The sequence below is a fragment of the Strongyloides ratti genome, scaffold srae_chrx_scaffold0000002, assembly GCF_001040885.1.
Source record: "Strongyloides ratti genome assembly S_ratti_ED321, scaffold srae_chrx_scaffold0000002".
NCBI classification, from domain to species: Eukaryota; Metazoa; Nematoda; class Chromadorea; order Rhabditida; family Strongyloididae; genus Strongyloides; species Strongyloides ratti.
In genome coordinates this window covers 2,388,340-2,413,421 of record NW_020171510.1, presented here as the reverse complement: position 1 = coordinate 2,413,421, position 25,082 = coordinate 2,388,340, and the positions used below count along the sequence as shown (strand labels likewise).

Sequence of the window (25,082 nt, the reverse complement as noted above, 5' to 3'; positions counted from 1 at the left end):
TGACTATTTTTATAATATTAAAAATATTCTTTTATCTACCAAATTAATAGTAGTTTTAAATTTTAAATTTACCTTTTAAATGCACTATAATCGCAGAAAATTCTTATGGATAACAAAATTACTCGATTAAAATTAGGCCAAACCATGGAAATTTTTAAATTTTACGGAAAATAATGATCTATAATAATAAAGTAATGATGTCTAGTTTTATTTTTAAGCGTGTAAAATGACAAAAGTAAATAATTTTAGATTTCTTAAGATTAAATAAAAACATTTTTTTTTTCAATTGTAAAAATTAAAGTTATTATAATTATATAACATGTTTAATAGTTTTTTTTTTTATTTTGTAGAAAACCATTTATTTATTTAAATGGCAAATTAAAATTTTTTAACCAAAAAAAAATTTAAAAAAGTACATAATAGTTAAAAAAAAAACTAGTTTTTGTTACGTTTTAATTAATAGATTTGTTATTAAAAATTAAAAAAAAAATTTGCTTTCTTATTTATCATTATATTAATTATTATAAAACAACTTTTTTTCTTCTCTATTGTTTTACAATAACATGATTAAAAAACATTCATTTCACTTTATAATTTTAAACTTAATTATATCAATGGCATTCTTTAATTTTTGTTTCAATTACAAAGTACATTTTAAAAAGTTAAAAATTAAATTTAAATATTTAACATTTTTCTATTAATAAATACATTTTTTAATTTTTTTTAATTAATCTTAGTTTTTATAATTATTTAAAAACTTGAATATTAATTAAAGTATTACAATTAATTTATTGAACAATGAAATTATAAAACATTAAAACATATAAATAACAATTAAAATAATTTTTTTCTCATGTACAAAAATATTACAAATATTTATTTAAAATAACAGGATACAACGAAATTTTTTTTCCATTAATATGATATGTTAAAAAAATTATTTTCCAAAAAAAAAATGCTAAAGAGTTATATTTAAAGTAATAAATGTATTAATTGCGTTAAGGTATATTATTATGTTTTCATATTAAAATATTGCAAAATTAAGGCAAATTTTTCAATTGTTGCTTTTTTGATATAAAAAAAAAAAATTCAAAAATATTAATACAAAAGAATCACTAACTTAATATACATTTGTTACATTTACCATATTTAAAAAAATTATACATTCTCAACAAAATAGTATATTGAAGCAATATTAATTCAAATTAATTTTTCACCGAATCTACAGTTATTGAATTTGGTTTTAACTGCATTTCACAATCTTTATCATTTGTTGATATTGGTTTTAATGTTCCTTTTCTTTCTCTTGTTAATAAAACACGTTCAATATTTAAGGCTGGTAATTCTGCTACCATTGTACAAATCATACCTAAAAATATAATATATATTTATATAATATTAATAATTTTAACATACCAAAGAAATACGCAATACATAATTGATAGAAACAATGTTTTAATACAAACCATTTTGTTGTAAAAACAATTGGAAATGAAACAAGCATATATGTAAAAACAACAGGTATCATATGAAATAGATATACTGAATAACAAAGACTTGATAATGGAAGCAATATTGGAAGACTTAAAGCTCTATTAATGATACCACCTATACCTGTGTGACATGCATATATAAGCCAACAAATAAATAATGAAAATGCTATTCTATGAAATCCACCATAAAAAACATGATATATTGGCCAATCCCATCCTTGAAGACTTGGATAAAGACCATATAATGACCAAAATCCAAGACCACATCCTATTAACCATCCAATTATTTGATATTTAATATTTATTACTTTTTTATTATGTTGTATTAATGCTAAATAATATCCAAGCAATAATCCAGCTATATATGGTGAAATTCTATACCATGGTTTATTATATATAATTAAATGATGAGCTATATAATCATCATTAAACATAGCTGGTTGATTCCATAAAAATTGTGTTGGAGGAAAATTGTAATAAACCATTCCAACCATATTACCAATACATGATGCTAACATTGTTGCGACAGAAATAAATATTCCTATTTTAGGCATTTGACGTAATGTTATAAGAAAAATAGGACAAAGTAAATAAAAAATAAATTCTGTTCCAATATACCATGTCCATGGAAGACAACGATTATCAAATAATGAATTTACAAAAAACATATTTTTCCACCAATGTTTAGGACATTGAACAGCTGGATCAGTTGGTGGCCACATACCATGATAATGTGTTACAGAAATTCTTGTTGTTACAGTAAATAATGTATAAAGATATGCTGGCCATAAACGTACTACACGATGACGATAAAAACGTAACCAATAACCATATGATGTCCATGATGGTTCATCACTTGTTGTATTTTTTTGCCATTTTTTAAACCATGAATATGCTGTTAATGTTGCTGAAAGTGTAAAAAATACATCAACAGATAATGTAAAATTTGTAATCCATTGATTCCAAAAATTATTAACAAGATCTTTTTTAAAATCATCAACATTATCAATATATACTTGTACAAAAATAAAACTATGACCAATAACTGTCCATACCATTGAAAGAAATCTTATTCCAAACATACATGTTACTGTTGATTGTGGATCTTTTGGCATTTGTATAAGTCTTCGTATATTTCTTTTAGCAGAAAAACAAAGAAGAAGTTTTGATGTCATACTTTTTCCATTAGTACCTTTTTTAACATGATAAACAGTAGCAACACCAACAAGAAGTATTAACATAAGATCAAGTGCAAAATCAGCAACAGGAATAAATTGTTCATACCATTGTTTATCATATCTTGATTGAATACATGTATGATAATCAGTACTTTCATTTTTATATTCTACCTTACCAGCAACTTTTTGAAATTCATTTAAAAGCTTAAAAAATATATATATATATTCATATATTAAAATTAATAATTATTTAACTTACATATTTTGTATCTTTATTACATGTACTTGGAATACAAATTGCATATGTATCAGATGTTGGATTATTAGTATTTTGTGAATAACAAAAATTAAGTGGATATTGTGATGCAGAGTATGCAGTTTCACCAGCTGCTTTTGTACATTCATATGCTTTATGTATCCATCTATCCATATCTCTTGAATTATGTTGACTTGTTACACCAATTCCAAATGAATTATAATAAAATTCTCTTTCATTTGGTAATGTATTATAATCTGTCAAGTAACTTTCAACTCTATCTAAACTTTCACCACATTTTTTTGATAAAAATTGTCTTGGTACACTTTTTAAAAATTTCCAAACATAATCTTCTTTGAATGATTCAACTTTTCCATAGGCAAATGGTAAAAAATATAGAAATAATGAAAATAGTATAACCCGCATTGAAAAAAGTTGTTGTTCTTAATTTTATTATTAATATTATTAGTATTTAGTAAAAAAAATTTTTTTTTATTAACTCTTTTACTTTCAAACTTGTTTAAATAGAGTTATAAATGAATAAAATATCTAAAAATGTGATTTATAATAATGTTAAGGTCAAATAAAAGAAAAAGTACAAATGAAATTTGATTAACATAAGGAATCATAGAAATAATTAACTTAATATTGATGGATATAAAAAATAATTTCATAATTTTTGACTACAATAAAATATACATAAAAGTTTAATGATAATTAATACTTTTCTACTTTTTTTTTATAAATTAAGATGATGATTAATTAATGCAACAAATATATATAATTTAAAATAAGATATTTTACATTAAATACTGTAAAAAAAAAGAAAAGTATCACTATAATAATGAATAAATAAAACTTAATATTATTATATTTTAAATAAAATAATATTATTTTAAAAAATGTTATTTATATATTTAATACAATACTTTTTATTTATAAAAAAAAACGTTTGCTAAATAATAAAATAAATAAATTTAAAATAATATAAAACATTTATTGGTATTAAAATTTATATTTTAATTTTATACAAAATAATAAGGAAACTTAAATATTTTAAATACTGTCTAAAAAATGGTCAAAAAGTAGGTAAACCTTAATATTCTAAATGTTCACACCATTTAATTATACTTTTATATTAAAAAAAAAAAAAATTTTTTTTATTTAAAAATTGTGAAAGATTAATAAACTTTGAGCAATAAATAATATAAAATTAATTTAGTTTAAATTTGTTGTAACATTCCTATAACCAATATAACTATACATTAAATTTATAAAATAAAATGATTACAAAACATATAGGTCAAGAATAACTTAAGGTTATTAAATATATTAACAAGGATATATTAATATATTATTATAATACAAATATAAAATTTATATATTTTGTAAAAACAATAATAATATAAACAATATTTACCAGTAGTAAACGCATTATTATATAAAAACTTATTATAAATATATATATATATTTTTTTTTGTAATGAAAAGTTGTTGAAATTATATATTGTAAAAAAAAAAAGATTGTCATAAAATGAAGCGATTAAAAATAACTATAAACAACAATTTTATTAAATAAATTATTATAAAAAAAAAAAGTAACTTTGTTACATTAGTATTTTTATTTATAAGGTAAATATATTTTTTTGTATTTATTAAGTAACATAATTTGGTAAAGTAACATAATTAACTAGTTTAGTTTCATATAAAAAAAATAAAACCAAATCTTTGAAAAAGTGTTTGGTTTTTATGTGATTTATTACTATTATTTCACTTTTATAATTTTATATACTAATTTTTAATGTACATAAAATAATAAATTTAAACAAATATATCACTTACTAAACACTTTGTAAACATGGTATAAATAAATTTCATGAATTTTATAAAATGGATCATTTTATGTTCTAATATTAAAGCTAAAGAATATATAAATCAAAATATACATTAATAGGTGAAAATGATGACTTTTTAAATAAAATCATTTGAAATGAATATTAAATTTTAAAATATGTAATTTCAATGTAAACTATCAAAATTTGTTGTTTCTATTACTTTTATTTTGATACAAAAAGATATTATTATTTATTAAACATCAAAATCATGTAACTTTTATATAGATGTATTAAAAAAAATATAGTTTTTTTTCTAAATTAATTTTACTTAATAATATAAGTTATTTATAAAATAATAACATATTAAATGATAAAAAAAAATAAAAAAAGTATAACAATAATTTTAATTAAATATTTTTGAAAGTTTGACCATAAAGATAAGCATAAATTATTGACTTATATCAAAATTATTTATAATTGTTTTTTTTTTTACCTATAAAACCTGTTTTAACGATATATCATCAGTATCATATATATAATTATTTAGTAACTTTAATTTACATAACAATAAGATATGAATGATAATACTTTAAATATATTTAATTTATCAAAATATGGCAAAAAAAAATATTTTTATAATATTTATTACATTTAAATTTTGTTAATCTTGAAATAGATTATATAACTAGATAATAAATATATTAATTAACTAAAAATAACTTTGGCTATTTTCAAATTAATCTTTCAATGTTAAATATAAGTTAAAAACTTTATTATAGGTTAAATTATAAACATTTATAATATATATTACTATATATATATAAATTGTCCAGAAAAATATTTGATGACATGTCGCATTATGATCATAAAATGGGTACAAAATACGAAATATTTATTCTTTCATCCATTAAATATGGTAACAAAACTGATCAACCTTTTTATGTCCTATTTATTTTATCGTGGCTATATTATTATGGCAATAGAATAAAATAAAAATAATACAATTGAGTGTAGTATAATAAATAAAAATTTTATAATTATATACTTCAAAATTTTCGTAATTAAATAGAATGATGTGTAAAAAAGAGAATATTTAAATTCATTAACATAATTTTAAAAAATTTGTTTATCTCAATAATAATAATTTTTTTTTTTTTAATAGAAAAAAAAAATTAAAATTTATTATTTGTTTGTCTTTTTAATACAAATATTGAAAAATAAATGAATAAATAAATAAGAGTGAGGTCAAAATTTATCTAAATACATCTATATTTAAATTAAAATATATAAAAAAAAGTTTTCTAATTAAGGAATTTTAAATGTTAGTTTAATATAAAATTTAATATGCTACATGTCTATATAACCTTCTCATTAAATAGTAGACAGTACTTTATAGTATAAATATCCGATGACCGACATATTTTAACAAGGTAATATCAAAAATAGTGATATGAAGCAAAAATTATACACACAAAAATTTTAAAAATGCTTATTTAAATGAGAAAAAATTGTTTCAAGATACAAATCAACCTAAAAACGAGTATTAAAGTTAGAGATAATTTATCATATTTTTTTTATATAAAATAATGTTAAAATAACTCAGGTAATATGCAATTTATATATATTACCTAATAAAAATAAATATATATTATTATACTAAATTTATAAAAAGTTAGATAAAATATATATATATTAAATAGAATAAAATCTATTTTATAAACATATAGTAATATTTAAATTAATTTTTATTATTAAAGGTATTATAATAATAATAATAATAATAATAATTTAATTATATTAAAATCTGTTAAAAATTCTAGAACATTAAAGAGATTTTCAATTAAAATATTTTATAGAATATTTAACAATTTTAATGTTGTAAAAGATAGGTAGAAATAAAAATAATATTAAGTTAGGGCAAGGGCATTTATAATGTTCGGTCATGGTCTTTTATTTATATGGCATAATATAGTATACCCTTTATCAGAGTTATCATAATTATATCATTATTGTTTATTGTATATAAATATATATTGATTTTATATGGTACAAATAATAATCACCAAATTATCATAGTATATTTAAAAAAAAAATTATTATTTTTTAAATATTAATTAAATGATAGTATATTGAAAAAATTTATTATACTTTTATTTAATTATTTAGAAATATTTTAATAAGAAAATATGGAAAAAAAAACATATAAATATATTTAATGATGATTATTATTATATTTTATTTTCCACGAGGCCTGTCATATTTCATACCAATAGTTTTATCTTTGCTTTCATGTATTGTGAATACACCAAGATTATACTTTCCTTTTTCATTTACTTTACAAGTATATATTTTTGGTTCATCTGAATTAGGTAAAGTAAAGATTGTATAATAATTTGGTTCAAGATAAACAATTTCTTTTCCATTTTTAACAAATATACAAGCTTCTGTAGATATTTTACCTTTACCATTAATATCTAAACATGTTTGTTGTACTTTATTTCCGTTTTTAAGTACTTTTATCCATCTACAACCAAATGTTTTTTTTTCTTTTTTTCCATCTTCATCAATTGAAACACAACCACTTGATTTTATACCGTGTGATGTTTCTCTTATTTGGCATTGATAATATTCATTACCCTCAATAAAACTATCACCATCAAATAATTTTTTACCATTATGAATACATCCAATTGTGGATATTGCTGCTCTACCACCTTTTTGTTTACAATAATAAATAAATTTATCGTCCTTAAATGAATATAATCAAATTTCTATTATAATTTGTTATGTAATTTTTTAAAGTTTTTTTTTTTATTTGTTACTTTCTATTACTTTAAAAAAAAGCGAAAAAGTATTAATCTAATTAGATTAAATAATTATAAAAGATTGTAATTAAAATTGTAGAAAAAAAAAATTAAAAATATTTTGGTGATGATATATTTATATAAATAAATTTAAATATTAAAAACTTACTTGCCATTCTTCACCAATTTTATAATGTTTTTTGTTTACAATACAACCTGTGGCACATAATTGTACAGCACCATCAGCTTTTTGACGACAAGTATATGTAAATCCATTATAATCATATTCTTCATCAATTTTTAGTTTTCTTTTTTTATCATGACTAACACATCCACCAATATCTATACGAAGATATGGACCATCTTCTTTACAAATATACCATGATTTCATCTAAAAAAAATTTTTATAATAATATTATAATTAGATAAAACATACACCTGAATCAATCCAACTTTGACCAATACTATATTTTTCAATACCATCAGGAACACAATGCGTAAAGTTAAAACTTAAATATCCTTGTGAACCTAAAATACATGTCATTTCATATCCATTTTCAATATAACTTTCACCAATTTTAATACGTTTATTTGAATTAGAAAAACATCCTTGTGGTTTTAATGTACCATCTTCACATTTATACCAATATTTTCCACGTTCAATTATTGAACCTTCTACCCACCAACGTGCTGGAATTTTATTACCAGAACTCCAACAATTATTTTGCTTTCTTATATTCATATCAAATGCTCCATAAATTTGAGAAACAAAAAATAATTTTAATATAAAAAATGTATTAATAACATAATAGAAAGTCATTGTAAAAAATTATAAGTTTTAATATATGATATAAATTAATTAGATAAAATTTCATTCAAATTTTGTTCTTTTATAGTACAAAAAATGGGCAGGGAATTTTTCAAGACTGTAACAATAAAATTTATTACTACCATTATTTTACTACAAAAAAATATCTTGATGAAAATAATATTATTATTTTGAGATATAATTATTTGTATTAAATTTGATAAGTCTTTGTATTTTAATGCTTATATTTATTATTTCTTTAAATATCTCAATACAATAATTATTTAAATATTTTAGAAACATTGTTACACTTGAACTCTATAGGTGGTTTAAGATTTATTTAAATTTTAAATAATTAGATTACATAAAAGGTGATTGAGTATCTGGAATTGTTATGGATATATTCAAGTTTGTAATATTGTTCCAGATAACATCTCTTTAACAATATATTATTATTATTATTAATATCGTGAACACTTATATATCTTGTCATGATTCATAATTTTATATGATCTAAATGTTTAATAATTTTAAATTTTTTAAATCAATGATTTTAACTTAAATAATTAATATTAAATCATAAAAAATTAGATTATAAAAATAGTACTATATACTTTTAATTATATATAATAAAAAAAAATAAAAACAGTAAGATTTTGAAAAAAAGAAATACATTATTTAATATTTTTAATAAACAAATTTTATTATATTATAAAAATACAGTTTATTTGATAATCATTTTCAAAGATATTTTTCAATAATATATATATTAAGATAACTATTTTTAAACAAATATTTTTTTACAACAACTTTGATCAAAATAATTTTTTTTTGTTTCATAAAAAAATATACATTGGTCATTTATTTTTAAAATAATATCAATATTTAATTTCTTTTTATATCTAGTACAAATTTAATTTTTATGATTATTATTTTGTATATATTAAAGGTATTAATAAAATATTCTTTTTAACATTGTAATATCATTCAAACAAAAACTTTTAAACCATATTAATATTTTTTTTAAAAATATTTTTTCAAAAATTGTATATAAAATTTTAATAAATTGTTATTATATTATATATATATAATTACTTTTTTGTAAAATATTTTATCATTTTATAAAATATTTATTATTTTGTACTTTTTTTAATAGTATAAACTACGACATTTGTTATCATCTTTTAATTTATATAATTCTTATTTTTTATAAAGATTAATTTTATTAATCAAAAAAAAAAAGATTGTATAGTATTTAATGATACCTTTTAATTTGTTATATTATATGTATATAGTGATTGAAAAACTTTTCTTTCTTACATTTATATATATATATATTATTACACTAATTTAATACTATTAAAATAACTTTATTCCAAAAAATTGTTTTCCTGTCACTATTTCTTTTTAAGACCATCTATATATTTATTATGTTTATTTAGACTATTTTTTTTTAGAATTTAACTTACACCATGACAAAATGTTTATATTTCAATTAATAACTAATATATTAATAATATCTGTCATTATATGTAATGGAGAAATATTACGCGAAGATTGGGATCTTAATTCACCATGTCAACCTTATATTGAGGTAAGTATTTATAACATATGTATATTATGTTTTTAATATCTATTTAACAATTATATAACTAATAACATATTTAACTTTAGAAATTTTCGGTCGCAATATCTCAAATGACTGAATGTGCTGCTAATTTTACATCTCCTCCAAAAGTATGCACAAATTGTATTGATCAATATATTAATTTTAAAGAATTAGAATATACTATAAAAAACTTAAATAATGTTTCATCATTAGATAATACAACATGTTCTCAAGTTGTTTATGGACAATATTTATTATCATATGTTAAAAATATAGCTGATTCATTAACTAAACAGGTTTGGGATTTATCAAGATGTGATTGTAAGTTTATATATTTATAAAAAATAAAATATTAAACAATTACATTTCTTTTTAAAGCATGCCTCATTGTTCAATGGAATTTTGAAGGAGGTGGTTCAAAAATAGTATATGATAGTAAAACTATTGATTTTCAAAATAAAATATTTAGTTGGAGAAATTGTGCATCTAATAAATCATCAACTGAAAAAGATATATGTAAAAGATGTTCACAAGCATTTGACAATTTATTTGATTATTATTGGAAAATTTATTCAGAACCAAATGACGATTTTTGTGTTGATGTTGAAACAACAATGAATGACACAATGAATATTTGGCACAATATTTGGAATTGTACTGATGATAGCCGTAAGGATCGAAGATATGATAGCACAATGCTTCTAACTACTACATCATTTTTTATATTTTCAATAATTGTTTTTTATGTTGGTAGTTTTATACAAAGTGAAAGAAAACCTCAACGTCTAGAAAATTGTAAGTAAAAATTATTATTTTAATTTATAATTAATTTTTCTTTTTTTTAAGATTCTGCTAGACCACCAATACAAGTACCCCGATCACGATTATTAAGTTCTTCAACTCATAATGACAGTAACTCTGAACATTCTTATTTAAATCCAACTTTTACATCAATGATAGCGGAAGACTAAAATATATATATATTTTTAAAATATTTATTAATTTCATCTGTTTTTGGAATTCTTTATCGTAGACATGCTGTTTTCAGTAGAAAACATTAATGCTTTGTTAGAACGATTTTTAATTTCAAAAAATGTGTTTATACTGGTTGCCATCTCAAGGCTTTTTTTTTATATTTTTTTTAATATTATTTTAATTAGTCTTTCCTTACAAAAAAATTGTGAAAAAAAATGAACAAAAACATTGCTTTGAGGTATCCCATTACGTGGTAGTAATAACGGGATTGACTTCTTATCGTAAATTAGTTTACATCAAAATTTATCAAAAGACATGGTGTTATTTTTTTCATGATTTTAAAATAAATATATACAACAATTTATGATAAAATTCTTTTTTTTTTAGTTTTTTGATAATTATTTAAAAATGTACTAATAAATGTTTATGATTTGTTCATAATTCTTTACTAATCATATATCAAAATAAATATTTTTAAATTAATATTACAAAGTTTTACTATTGATCTTTTGTTAAAATAAATTTTTGTTACTATTTAATTGATAACATTTATATTAAAAATAACAAATTTTATCTAAAAAAAGTTAAAACTAATTGTTAAATAATTTATTTAATTTGACAATTTTAAAGATAAATAATTTAAAATTATCAAACAAGATTAAAAATTTGTTTTTAAAGTTGTTAAAAAAAATAAAGTATAGTTTACCTAAACACTGTGAAATATTTTTTTTTATTTCTTAAATAACATTAAATAAAATTTACAATTAAGGAAATTATTTTTAAAAAGAATAAAAGTGCATAAAGTATCAAAGATTATATAAATAAATGACTTTAGAATATATCAAACTTTTGTAAATTATTTAATAATATTTATTTTATAATGAAAAGTGAAAAAAATTTTTTTTATAAGATTAGTTATTTTTTGTTTCATACATTAAACGTTTTTTCATTTCCTTTATTAAAATTTATTTTTATCTTATATTTTTTTTTAAAAAAGGATATATTTTAATGATAGATGTTTATTAAAAAAAATTGTTAAAAAATAATTTGTTAAAATTTGTCTAATAATTTGTTAAAAAAAATATATATTTTTTTCATTTTAAGAATACTACACAAATAATTTCATGAATAATATATGAAAATTTATCAAAAATTCATTTAATTGTTTTATCAATTATTGTTAACATATTCATTTTAAAAGAAGAAGTAAAATTTCCACTTTTAAAAATTTGTGAGTAACATTCTTTTTATTTTTTCTTTATTAAAATCTCTTTTCATTTTTTAAGTATTCAATATTAATTGACCGTTTATTTTTATTTTCATTTTTTGGCTTAGCATTAACTATTTCATTATTTTCATCTAATTCTTTTGCCCTACCAAGAGAATGAATTTCATCAGATCTTTTATTTTTTCTCCCACCATTTAAATGAACTTTTCTAGCGAATTCTTCATTACTTTCTTCTAATTCTTTTTCTCTATGTAATTTATGTGTTATAGGAGAAGTTTTACTATTTTTGTTAATTGCTTTTTGAACTAAAAGTACATATTTTTATCTTAAAAAAAATGAAAAAGAAAATTACATACCTTCATTATTTGGATTAACTGTTGTTGTAATTTCTTTATTCTTTTCATCTTCTTCTTCTTCTTCGTCTTCCTCACTGACGTCATCATCTTTATTCATTGCTAATTTTCTTCTTTCTTCTTTTTTTTCATCTAAAAATTATAAAAAAAAAAAGTTGTAAATATTTTTAATATTATATATATAATTATATATATTACCTCTATTTCTTTGTAATAATGTGCTACTACCACCAGAAGTAATAGATGATTCTAAAATTAATTGTATTAAAAAATTGATATCTTTTTAAAAAAAAATACCCATAAATCCATTTGTATCAGGTTCCAATTTTTCTTGGATATTTTTAGTTTCACTTTTATTCTTTTTTTTGTTTCTTAGTCCAGCTGAATTTAGAAAATGTGTTCCAACCAAACAAATAACAAAAATTACAGCAATTAGATTTATTTTGTTTAACTTCATTAGTAATTCTATAAAAATTTGTAATTAAAATGTATGATAAATAATACTAAGCTACTACTATTATTTCAAAGAAACAGGAAAAGAATAAAGAAATAAATATCAATGAAATAAATCATGAAATTACTTAACATTTGTTTTTAAATAAATATATATATTGATAATTATGTTTAAAATAATTGAATAAGTTAAATATTTTAACAATATATAATAATGAAAATATTTATAATATATATTAATTCATTTATCTACATTTTTTCTTACACACTCAATAACTATATAATTTTTGATCAAAGCTTTTATTATACTTTAACTAATATTTTATTTTCACATTTAAAAATAAGTTTATTTTTTTTAAAATATAAATAAAGTATGATATATCTTTAACTGCCAAATTAAGTTATTTTTTTTTGTAATTTCTTTATCTTATTTTTGTCCTTATATTAAATTATTTGAACCGAATTTAAGTTAAAAAAGAAACTATTTGAAAAAAAAATGATACATTAGAAGAAATTTTTAATAAACTATATTACTTTACAATCTTTGAAATCTCTTAATGTTTTTTTTCTTATTTTTTTCTATAAAAGCTTTTGAGAAAATTGGATTTAATATTTAAAGAAATATCATTATTTTTTATTATAAAATAACTAATGATATAAATTTTATGTTAGATATTAAAAAATTAACTATTTATAAAGTACTATAAAGTCAAAATTTAAGTTTATTTATTTATATGTCTAAACATATTTATTTGTATAAATTTATCATTCTTGTCAATAGACTATATTATCTAATGCTCTATTTAAAAAAAATTGTTTTAAAGAAAAATTTAAAAATTAATGTTCTTTGTAGCTCAAATGATTTTTGGCATTATTTTTAAATAAAAGACAAAAAGACATACATACATATATATTTTAAATATGCTTCTTTTAACCTTTCTTTTTTAATTCTTTTTTTTTGAATATTTTAAACATCTATTCAAATTATTTATCTTATGTTAACGTAACTATAAATTTAAAATAAGGAATTTTTTTTTATTGCAATAATACTATAGAGCATACTTTTATCTAACCATATTATTTTCTTTTTGTTAATAGCATTTATAATATTTTTATGCTTAACTATTTTCGTTGTTAGTAAAGATCTATAAAGAAATTATATTTATAATTATATAATATACATATATTTTTAAAACAAAATATATTTTATTTATCATCTTTAAAAATAACTCTTTTTTATTAGAATTATAAAAATAAAACAATTAAAGTCAAAAAAAAAATGGCGCAACATTTTCAAAGAAGGAAAGCTATTGTTTCTCCAAATGAACATTTGAAGATGAAAAATTTATTAGGTATTATTTATCTATATATATATATATTATAATAAATATTTTTTTAGATATTCATTCAGATATTGTTCAAGCTTTAGACCAACAACTTAGACGCCCTGTTAGTTTAAATAAATTAGTTAATGAAAGCAAATTTACAAAAAGTGAAGTAAAAGCTATTTATAGAGCATTTAAGGAAGCTTCACCAAATGCTTTAGTTAAACGTGATATAATAAGAGAAGCTTTTGTTGAATTATTTCCTAAAGGTGATACAGAACATTATGCTGATATGGTATTTAATACATTTGATCTTGATCATACGGGAATGATAACTTTTGAAGTAATAAAATATTTAATTTTTTGTTTTTAATAAAAATTAAAAAAACTTTTTTTTAGGAATTTATTAAAAGTATGTCAACATTATGTAGAGGTACATTAAAAGAAAAAATAGATTGGATTTATAAGATGTATGATCCTCGTAATACAGGAGTTATAAGTTGGGAACGTTTATTTTTTGTAATAACAGCAATGGATGATTTGATTGGATATGATGCTAGGCCTATAAAAACACGTGAACAAAAAATAAATCATACTAATGAAATATTTAATGTAAGATTTTTATTAAAAGAAAAGATTAAATATATCATATTTTAGAAATTTGATCCTAATAATACAGGATTAATAACTAAAGAACAGTTTACAAAACTTTGTCTTAATGATCCTAATATTTTAAATTCAATAAGTCATTTATATACAATTTTGCCTACAGCTTAACATCTATTTAATGCTGATAATAAGAAGAAAATTTTATTGCGAGTAAAATTTATAAAGTAGAAAAAAAAGTTAAGAATGTATGTTAAAAATATTATAAACTTCACTGCATCCAAACCATCACTTCTTCATAAAATTGTCCCTTTTCAGTATTAGCTAAATCACATAAACGATTCCATTGCATCTCAGAAGATTCAACTAACATTTCTATAGCATCTGAATACATTTCATTTAACATTTCTTGAGCTTTATTTATATCAATTTCATCTCCCTTTAATTTATTCTCAGTTGCAGCATCATAAAATTCAGAAGCTTTATGATGAAGTTCATGATTATAATCTGTATTATTTTTCATTAAATATAATGTAAGAAACATGAAAAATTCTTTTTCTTGAATTGTCATTGATTGAACTTTACGACGACCAAGTCTTGGTAAAAATGAAAAAATTGGGCTACCTTCTTTTAGTATATATTCAAATTCTGATGTAAAATTAACTCTATCTTTTAAAAGGGATACTGGTACATTTCCATTAACAACAAATGTTTCTTCTGGATAACAATGTGGATTATAAAGAAGTGTATTAACTTTATATGCAGCAGTACCATCTAGAAGCATTATCCAATCTTTATTATAAATAACTTTTTTTTCATATGAACGAATGGCAGAACATTCATTTGAACATTCATTTGGAATAGGTTCATAGAAGGTAGCAACATCTATACGAATTAAATCAGTATTAAATTCAGGACATTTAAATGGTTCTGAATATTTTTTTGGTCCACATTGACGATTAAGATAGGAAAGAGATAAATCGCCATAAATATAAGTGGTTAATGAAAATAATAAGTAACTTAATAGTAACATGATGATAATCAAATATACAATAAAGTATAATGAATGGTTAATACTTTTTTAGACCTTTTATAATGAATAATTTCATGACAATACCCCCTTCATTTGACCTATCCAAATTATAAATCTTTAAACAAAACAATTTAATGATGTAATATGTTTTTAAGCATCATATTTTGACCTATATACATTTTAAAAAGCTTTTAATTTGTTTCTTAAATTATTATTACATTAATAAAACACTTAATCATTAAATAAAAAGTAATATAAATTAATTAATTAAAAATAAATAATCAGATTAAAATTTTTTTATTTCATAGTAAAATACTAATTAAAAATTAATATCCAAAAAAAAATTTTTTTTTTTTTTTATTTGCCTCGTCAAAAATCTTTACAATTTGTTTTGCGGCCAGTTGGCAAATATAAAATGAATATATAAAAAAAGGTTCAAATAAATATTGTTTATGTAAATTTAACATAATTTTAAAAAGTAACATTTAATTCTTTTTTCATTTCTACAAAAACCGCAAATATAATAATATAAATTTTGTCACAATTTAATAATTTTCCTGAAAAAAATAAATAAATATAATTAAACAAAATATTTAAGATAAATAAAATAATTGAGATGTTGGCAAATTTAAAGATAGATAACAAAATAATTAATAAGCATAATTGTGGTAAAAAAAATATTTAAAGTTTAAAATAAACATAAAATCTAAATAATATATTTTACCATGTAATAAATTTTTTCTCTTATTTTAAAATAGAAAGTAATAATGTATTTTCACAAGAAATAAATTAATTAACTAATATATGGAAACCATTTTCATATATTTTTTTAAAAATATTTTTATGATTTAGCTGATTGACGCTGAAAGTTTTTCTTTATTAATGTTAATTTTAATTTTAGAATACATGTATATTATTCACTTTTAACTTTATTTTTTTAATCAATTTTTACGCTTTATCTAAATCTATATTTCCATGAAAAGTATAAACTTACGTTAAGGTATGATGAAACTGTACTACTCAAAGATGAAAGTTTTCCGGCAACTTTTGACATTCCTTGACGTACACTATCCTTAATTTCAGATATTTCAGGAACATGGGAATTATACGTATAAGAAGGTTGCTGAGATTGCCCATTACCAAAAAGATCAGCACTACCAAGACTTGTAGCACCATCAAAACGTGAAAGATTTGCACGCATTTCATTGTCCATTTCATTTTTACCAAAGAATGCATCCGATGATATTGATTTTGCATTTCCAAATTTTTTCAGTGCTTCATCTGATGATGGCGCATCAGAATAATAAGTTGTTGGACGAGAGTAATTTGATTTTTCAACTTTCTTTGGTTCTTTCCATGTAACAAAGAAATCATCATCTTCATTTGTTGTTCCATCTGTTTTTTCACTATCTTCAAGTGTATCCCAAGAATCAAGATATGATGATTTTGGTGTTTGTTTTGTTTTATTACCAATTTGTTTGATAGTATATATTCCAGATGAAACATTATGAGAAATTCCAACATTTTGTATGCCACCCATGCCAAGCCTCTCAACAACTTCAGCTTTCTTTGGATCAGCTGCTGCAATTTTGATAAGTTTTTCATTAGCTTTTTTAACATCTTCCGGATCTTGCATCATTAAACGACCTGAAATTTTTCCTACCTCCTCTTTTTCTTCATTTTCATAAATAAACTTAGATGATGCCTCCAACTCTTTCTCAGCTTGTATAGCTTTTTGTTCAACTTCACTAAAATTAGTCTTAACTTTTGTTGCACCTAATCCTTTTTTGTTACCAAGTGTAATTTTTTTTATAGGTTTCTTAATAATAGATGATTTTATTGGTTGTGATTCAACAGCTGAAGATTCATCCAATAACTCATTTTCTGCTTTTTTTGGTGCAACAATTAACTTTTTAGGTGCATCAGTTGTTGGAAGAGCAGGTTTAAATTCTTGAGAAAAAAAATCTTCTTCACCCTCTTTCTCATCATTAACTACAACACTATCAGCAGTGTCAATAAAAAGTTTTCCCTTACATGTTTCATGGGCATAAGTAGCCATTTTAGATACCTTATCACGATACATTGTTGCAGCACGACTTTTGTATTTTTGTTGAATATCACTAGTTTCACATCCATGATCTTTGAAGAATTTGCTTGCATTTGAATTACCACTAACTTGCATTGCACGAAGTTGATGCCATGTCCAATTTGTATCTAAATTGGTTGAACGAACAAATGTAACATGAACTCCAAGATTTCTATGGACAGCAGAACAATCAATACATATGAATACCCCGTATGTAACAGTTGCCCACGTTGGATTTCTTGCATTACAATCAAAACAAATTTTATTGCATGGTTGTGATTTCAATTTTGTAAGAATTTGTTCGATTTCATCAGCAGTGGGAGTTTCAGAAGTCATTGCTAAAAATATATGATATTTTATTTAAACAAAATAAATTTATTAATAAAAAAAAATTTAAAAAAAAGAGGTAAAGATTGTTTTAAGTAATCAAAATATTATTTATACATACAAACACGTCACTATAGCATTACTATATTTAACATTATAATCAATTTATCTTATTATAAAATTATTTTTATAATATAAAAATTAGCTAATTACAATAATCATAATTTTTTTTGTTAAAAAATATTATAAATAAAAATAAATAAGTTTTATAAAGTCTTTTTTTTAAAAACTTTCACCTTATATTTTACACGTGTAATAAAATTAATACATTTCTCCAAATATTGTAGTATATTCGTTTTATGACACTAAAGAAACACTTTAAATAAGTATTTATACAGCTGGTTATAGCCCCACGTCACTTACTTTTCAATGGACTTTTTTATATAAATTTTATAATATTTAGAAAATTAGATATCATATTTTTTATTATATTATAGTTATTAATTGCAAACAACAAGTTTATATTAAAGATTATTTTAATTTTATTTTTCTTATATATATTTTTCAATTTTTTTAAAACATTTTTTTACTTCTAAATACTCAAAATTTACATATTAATTTTTTTAACAATAATTTTATAAAGTTATATTAATAAAAACAGACAAGAAATACATTTTAATATTAAATAAAATCATTCTTAATTTGTCATGACTTGAAAATATGATAAAATCTTATCTTCTGATATTCATTTATATAACAAAGATAAAATCTGAATAAAATTTAATTAATTTAAATTTCAATCCAAAAATAAATTTTTATATTACTTTTAATTTATTCAAATTTTCTTAGGTTTGGTCCAATGATAAGGTTGGAATTTAAAAATAAACACATTAAACGACTGTGTATTAACAGATTAATCAAATTATTTTTTCCACTTAATATTATAACAATTATTTTAATTGTTGGAGGAATTTTTATGCTTTTCTTATTAACAATTTGGATTAAATCAGCCTTATCATCGGCTTCTTTTGATAATGGTATGTTTAATTGAAATTATATTATACATTCTATTTTTGTTTTATTATAAATAATAAAAAAATTTTTTTAGATAGCAAATATGGTATTGTGATAGACGCTGGTTCAACAGGATCGCGTTTATTTCTTTATCAAATACAACAATCATATGGTGAAGAAATGGGAAATATAACACCTGTGTTGGATGAATTTACAAAGCCTGTAGTTAAAAAAGTTTCACCAGGATTAAGTGATTTTGCTGATAAACCAAAAGAAGCTGTTACATATATAAAACCTCTATTAGATTATGTTCGAAAATATATACCAGATGTTGTTGAACACAATGTTCCAGTATATATTTTTGCAACAGCAGGAATGAGATTAATACCAATAGAAAAACAAAATCAAATTTTAGATAATTTACGTATTCATCTTCCTTTAATTTCAAATTTAAAAATTCTTGCAGAAAATATTAAAGTTATTGAAGGAAAATGGGAAGGTATTTATAGTTGGTTAGCTGTTAATTATATTCTTGGAAAATTTAAATCTGTTAATTTACCTACTGTTGGAATGATTGAAATGGGAGGAGCATCATGCCAAATTGCATATGAATTACCAAATGGATCAAGTGATTTTCAATCAGAACATACAGAAATAATTTCATTGGGAGAAAATTTAAAATATAAATTATTTGTATCAACATTCCTTGGATATGGTGTAAATGAGGGACAAAAAAAGTATGAAAATTATATTGTTAAAAATAAATTAATAAATATAGATCAAAATAATATTACTCAACAAAACATATCTGATGATTGTTTGCCGCAAAAAATGTCAAAACCTTCAACATGGAATAACAGTATAATTCGTGTTGGTACTGGTGATTGGGAAAAATGTTATAATACAATTAGTAGTATTATAAATGAAAATGACTCTAATTCATGTCCAGAATTTAAAAAATGTTATTTTAATTATATTGAAAGACCAAATATTAATACTAATCAAATTGAATTTTATGGTTTTAGTGAATTTTGGTATTCTTTTGATAATATTTATAATTTAGGTGGTATATATAGGTATAATAGTTTACAAACAGCATCAAAAGAATACTGTAAACAACAATGGCCAACTATATTATATAAAAAAAAAATTCATTGGTATAAAAATGCTGATATTGATAGATTAAGAGATAATTGTTTTAAAACAGCATGGACAATGGCTTCACTTCATAGAGGCTTTGGATTTACTACAGATAATATATTATTTAAAAGTGCATTAACAATTGGAAATCAAGAAGTTCAATGGGCACTTGGTGCAATATTATATCATATGTATAATATAATACATTCAACAAAATACAATAATTCAACAACATTTTATAAGAATAATAATTCATCAGATGTACCAAGTTATATATTATTTTTTGTTATAACAATAATTTGTTTCAGTGTTGTTGTATTTATTTTTATAAAAATGAAAAAAAAACAAGAATTATTACCAACATATAAAAGAAAATCATTTCCATTATGAAATCAGCAATTATATTTTATTAGAAACAATGCCATTAATGTTATCAAAAATAAAGTTCAATGAAGTGAGCAAATAATATAATTTTATTTAAATAAACAATCGGGTTATTATTTTTTTTTATTATTTTAAATACTATTTCTTTAATTTTTTAAAACTTAAAAGCATAATTGTTTATTTTTAGTTACCAGACAAAAATTTATATATATTAATTTATTCAAATTATTTAAAAAAAAATATAATATTTCATTTATTATACTTAAATAAATATTTTTAAATCAACTATTAATTAATATATTTTTACGTATAAATATTTGTGAAAATAATATAAAAATCTGGTATCTATTATTTTGAATGGTTCAAAATTTTAACATGTGTTACGTTTATACAATAATAAAATAGAAAAATTGTAACATATTATTTATAAAAACAATGGCACATATGTCTAATAAAAAGATCATATTGAAAATGTATTTAATATAAAAGAAGTTTGTCATTTTTATAAATTGCGCAATTTATATTGACATTACAATATTATACAAATAATTTTCTAATAATCTTTTTCCTCCTAATGTTTATAAATTTAAAAAAAAAAAGAAAATTATTTTTACAAGATTGTTTAAAAATAAAATGACATTTTTAGTAAATTCTTTAAAAAAAAAAAGAAGACAATTTATAATTTGTCTTTGGTAAAGTAAATTAATATTTTTTTTTTACTTCAGTCTTTTATAGCCTCTATCTTTTTGGCATATTAAAAGATATTAAATTTAATTGACAATCCACTTTTATTTCGTATATTTAAAGTATGCTGTATTAACTTATTCTTAAATGTCTCACTTAATTGTAAAAAGTAAAATGTGATCTTTTTTTTGAAACACCAGAATTAAGTTAATATCAGCAAGTAACAGCTTAAAAATGGTATTGCGAAACGGTAAATAAAACAGTTTTATTATTTTATTTTTTTAAATTTTGATATTATACCTTTTTATTAGTTTTTCATAATTTAAAAATTTATTATATTATCATCTAATAAAACATTATTTATATATATTTTTTGTTTTAACTAATTTTAATTATTTAAACTATTTTTAGCATAATTAATATTAAAAAAAATTATAAAAAAAAACCTGATAAAATTATTTATTGGTAAATTTTTTTAAAATTAATGTAAAAAATTTTAGTTAATACAAATTTACATTAAAAAAAATTTTATAATTTAATTTACAAATTAAACTTTTTTTTTTAATCTTCTTTTTAATTGAGTAAGAAATTGATCATATAACATTATTTAAAAAACTATTACTTATCTTTTTAAAATTAATTCACTTTTAATCTTTGTTAAATTTATTTTATAGCTTAACAATCAACTTGAAGTTTTACGTGTTAAATAATCATCTTTCATGATACACTTGGCATATGTTAGACTTGTTAAAGCATATATTAGACAAATCATAAAATTATGTTATTTCTTCTTTATATATTTGACAAAATTATTATCAGTATTGTTTAAAAAGAATAAAATAAACTATTTAAGTGTAATTGCTCAAATTTTTGTGTTATTTTAACAATTACTATAGAAAGAAACACTAGTTAAAATTATTATAATTTATTTTTTTTTAGATTTATGTTTTCTTGGTCATTTTTTATTTTTTTGTCTTTATTTAATTTTGAAGTATTTTCTAATCAATGGCATGAAAAATCATCAAAAGGAATACGATATGACAACTATCATTTATTTCGTATAAAATGTAATTCAAATATATCAGTTGAAAAGTTAAATAACTGGCTAGAAAAATTTGAAGAGAAACAGTTAAGTGATAAAAATGTAAGATTTTAATATTTTAAATAACTATAAATAAATATTTATGTAGAGTTATCTTTCAACACATCAAAATTCTTTTGATATATGGTCACCAGCACATAATCTTAAACCATATGCAGACGTTTTGGTGTCTCCTGAAATTGTTTATGTATTTAAAGAAAAACTAATAAATGAGGGTTTTAATAATTATAAAATTATACATAAAAATGTTCAAAAGTAAGTATAGACATATTTGTTTGATTAATAAATTATTGTTAGACATTTGGAAGGAGAAAAAAAAAACTTACAAAATGAAGAACATACTTTTAGACGAAAAAAAAGAAGTATTGATGATTCATCATTATTTTTCAATATTTTTACATATAATTCAGTTGATAATATAAATAAATATATGATAAATATGGTTAATAAATATCCACAGTATAGTCAATTATTAAATGTCACAAAAACATATGAAAATCGTGATATGTTAGGAATTAAAATTGGTATACCAGGAATATATAAACCAGCTATAATTATTGATGCTGGAGTTCATGCTAGAGAATGGATAGCACCTGCTTCAGCCATATATATAATAAATCAAGTATGTCTAATAAAATTTTTTTTATTAATTTTAATTTTTAGCTTTTAACAATGGTTAATAAAGATAATGACATTAAATATGTCATAGAAAAATTTGATTGGTATATAATTCCATTAGCAAATCCAGATGGTTACCAATATAGTATGGAACAGGATCGTATGTGGAGAAAAACAAGATCAATAAATAAAACAATTAGTAAATGGTGTATTGGTGCAGATGCTAATAGAAATTGGGGATATAAATGGGGTGAAATAGGAGCTAATAGATCACCATGTTCTAATATATATTCTGGTAGTGAACCATTTAGTGAAATTGAAACAAAAGGTCTTAAAAATTTTATTACTTATAATGTATATGATCCTCAAATTTATATATCATTACATTCATATGGTCAAGTTTTTTTAGCACCATGGGGTTATACAAATGATTTACCAATTAATCATAAAGATCAAAAAAATGCTGCTTTAATGGCTTTAGATGCAATAAAAAATATAAGTGGTGCTGAATATATGTTTGGAACAATAAGTGAAATGATGTATCCAGCATCTGGAACAAGTATAGATTATATGCAAAATTATGGTGTACCTTATATTTATGGTATAGAATTAAGACCTGGTGATGATGATATATATGGATTTATAATACCTTCAAAATTTATTGAACCATCTGGTAAAGAAGTATTAAGTGCTTGTATAAAATTGTGTCGCTATGCTTTATCAAAATCAAATTTGAATTAAACAATTTAACAGTATTGAAGATTAAGTTTAAAAAAAAACAAATTGATCTAGTAAATAAAATTTATTCTATTGGATTAATGCAATACATTTAATTACATTCATTTTATATTTTTCATTGAAAAAATTAAATATATGTAAATTAGTATATATATATAATGATATTAACCATTTAGTTTATACATTTTTTAAAAAAAAATTTATCATTTTTTTGCTAATAATTTTTATTTTTAATAGATTAGAGTTTTCTATATAATTTAAATTTATATGTATATTAATGAACTATATTTTATAATATTTATAAATAAATAAAATATTTTTTTTTATTTATTTATCATTATCGATATATTACTTTTTTTTAATAGATATAAATGTGTATTTATATTATTTATCCATACAATTGAATTATTTAACATCTATATACCTATCAGGATTGCATCATACATTATTTTTGTATAAAATATAAAAACTTTTTTATTATATTTTTTTTTTTACCAACCTGGCTAACAATAATATATTTTTTCGTGCCATCTAACTTTCATGATACCAATTTGAATGTGAAGAATAAATGTACAAAGATCATATAATTGTATTTGTTCTTTTTTTTGTGAATATATTTTTACTACATATTTACTTTTTTCAAAAAGGTTTTATATTAAATGTATCAAACAACTTAAAATGTTTGTTATAAATTATAATGAATAAAATATAAATTATATATGAAATAAAATATAAAATTTGAATAAAAAAAATATTATTTTATCTAAATACATAAATATATTATTATTATTATTATTTTAAAAAAAAATGTAGTAAAACATAAAAATATTTAATTGAATGTTTAAAAATAATTTAGAATAAAGAAATTACTATATTATTTTCTATATATTCGATTTGTCATTTTTACTATTTTTAAATTAATTTTCATCATCTCACTTTAAAATAAATACGCGTGTAATAACATCATTTTCTAAATATTTTAAATTACAACAAAATTACTTTCAATAAAAAAATTATTTTCTTTTTCTTTTTG

The 25,082-nt window shown here is 20.1% G+C and overlaps 9 protein-coding genes across 9 annotated transcripts; 4 read left to right on the top strand and 5 right to left on the bottom strand.

Moving 5' to 3' along the window:
• Window positions 1–1,205: 1,205 nt before the first annotated feature.
• On the bottom strand, window positions 1,206–3,353 carry SRAE_X000151500 (Acyltransferase 3 domain-containing protein; the record flags this gene model as incomplete). Its single annotated transcript, XM_024649841.1, has 3 exons — window positions 1,206–1,369; window positions 1,417–2,875; window positions 2,931–3,353. 3 exons carry the CDS (start codon window positions 3,351–3,353, stop codon window positions 1,206–1,208), a joined length of 2,046 nt encoding a protein of 681 aa, XP_024498981.1.
• A 3,644-nt stretch (window positions 3,354–6,997) lies between these two features.
• Window positions 6,998–8,308, bottom strand: SRAE_X000151400 (Hypothetical protein; the record flags this gene model as incomplete). Its single annotated transcript, XM_024649830.1, has 3 exons — window positions 6,998–7,510; window positions 7,736–7,957; window positions 8,003–8,308. 3 exons carry the CDS (start codon window positions 8,306–8,308, stop codon window positions 6,998–7,000), a joined length of 1,041 nt encoding a protein of 346 aa, XP_024498980.1.
• Window positions 8,309–9,854: 1,546 nt separating this feature from the next.
• SRAE_X000151300 (Osteopetrosis-associated transmembrane protein 1) lies at window positions 9,855–10,954 on the top strand (the record flags this gene model as incomplete). Its single annotated transcript, XM_024649819.1, has 4 exons — window positions 9,855–9,968; window positions 10,049–10,304; window positions 10,362–10,778; window positions 10,830–10,954. The coding sequence occupies 4 exons, from the start codon at window positions 9,855–9,857 to the stop codon at window positions 10,952–10,954; spliced, it is 912 nt and encodes a 303-aa protein (XP_024498979.1).
• A 1,265-nt stretch (window positions 10,955–12,219) lies between these two features.
• SRAE_X000151200 (Hypothetical protein) lies at window positions 12,220–12,996 on the bottom strand (the record flags this gene model as incomplete). The annotated part of the gene is made up of 4 exons (XM_024649808.1): window positions 12,220–12,491; window positions 12,543–12,671; window positions 12,738–12,788; window positions 12,837–12,996. 4 exons carry the CDS (start codon window positions 12,994–12,996, stop codon window positions 12,220–12,222), a joined length of 612 nt encoding a protein of 203 aa, XP_024498978.1.
• Window positions 12,997–14,271: 1,275 nt separating this feature from the next.
• On the top strand, window positions 14,272–15,094 carry SRAE_X000151100 (EF-hand domain and EF-hand domain pair-containing protein; the record flags this gene model as incomplete). Its single annotated transcript, XM_024649796.1, has 4 exons — window positions 14,272–14,344; window positions 14,392–14,660; window positions 14,717–14,929; window positions 14,975–15,094. The coding sequence occupies 4 exons, from the start codon at window positions 14,272–14,274 to the stop codon at window positions 15,092–15,094; spliced, it is 675 nt and encodes a 224-aa protein (XP_024498977.1).
• A 100-nt stretch (window positions 15,095–15,194) lies between these two features.
• On the bottom strand, window positions 15,195–15,956 carry SRAE_X000151000 (Hypothetical protein; the record flags this gene model as incomplete). The annotated part of the gene is made up of 1 exon (XM_024649785.1): window positions 15,195–15,956. The coding sequence occupies one exon, from the start codon at window positions 15,954–15,956 to the stop codon at window positions 15,195–15,197; it is 762 nt and encodes a 253-aa protein (XP_024498976.1).
• Window positions 15,957–16,501: 545 nt separating this feature from the next.
• SRAE_X000150900 (ADP-ribosylation factor GTPase activating protein 3) lies at window positions 16,502–18,378 on the bottom strand (the record flags this gene model as incomplete). Its single annotated transcript, XM_024649774.1, has 3 exons — window positions 16,502–16,513; window positions 16,951–17,948; window positions 17,991–18,378. 3 exons carry the CDS (start codon window positions 18,376–18,378, stop codon window positions 16,502–16,504), a joined length of 1,398 nt encoding a protein of 465 aa, XP_024498975.1.
• A 967-nt stretch (window positions 18,379–19,345) lies between these two features.
• Window positions 19,346–20,913, top strand: SRAE_X000150800 (Nucleoside phosphatase GDA1/CD39 family-containing protein; the record flags this gene model as incomplete). Its single annotated transcript, XM_024649763.1, has 2 exons — window positions 19,346–19,406; window positions 19,478–20,913. The coding sequence occupies 2 exons, from the start codon at window positions 19,346–19,348 to the stop codon at window positions 20,911–20,913; spliced, it is 1,497 nt and encodes a 498-aa protein (XP_024498974.1).
• A 1,621-nt stretch (window positions 20,914–22,534) lies between these two features.
• SRAE_X000150700 (Peptidase M14, carboxypeptidase A domain and Proteinase inhibitor, carboxypeptidase propeptide domain and Proteinase inhibitor, propeptide domain-containing protein) lies at window positions 22,535–24,052 on the top strand (the record flags this gene model as incomplete). The annotated part of the gene is made up of 4 exons (XM_024649752.1): window positions 22,535–22,735; window positions 22,782–22,948; window positions 22,991–23,315; window positions 23,357–24,052. The coding sequence occupies 4 exons, from the start codon at window positions 22,535–22,537 to the stop codon at window positions 24,050–24,052; spliced, it is 1,389 nt and encodes a 462-aa protein (XP_024498973.1).
• Between the last annotated feature and the right edge of the window lie 1,030 nt (window positions 24,053–25,082).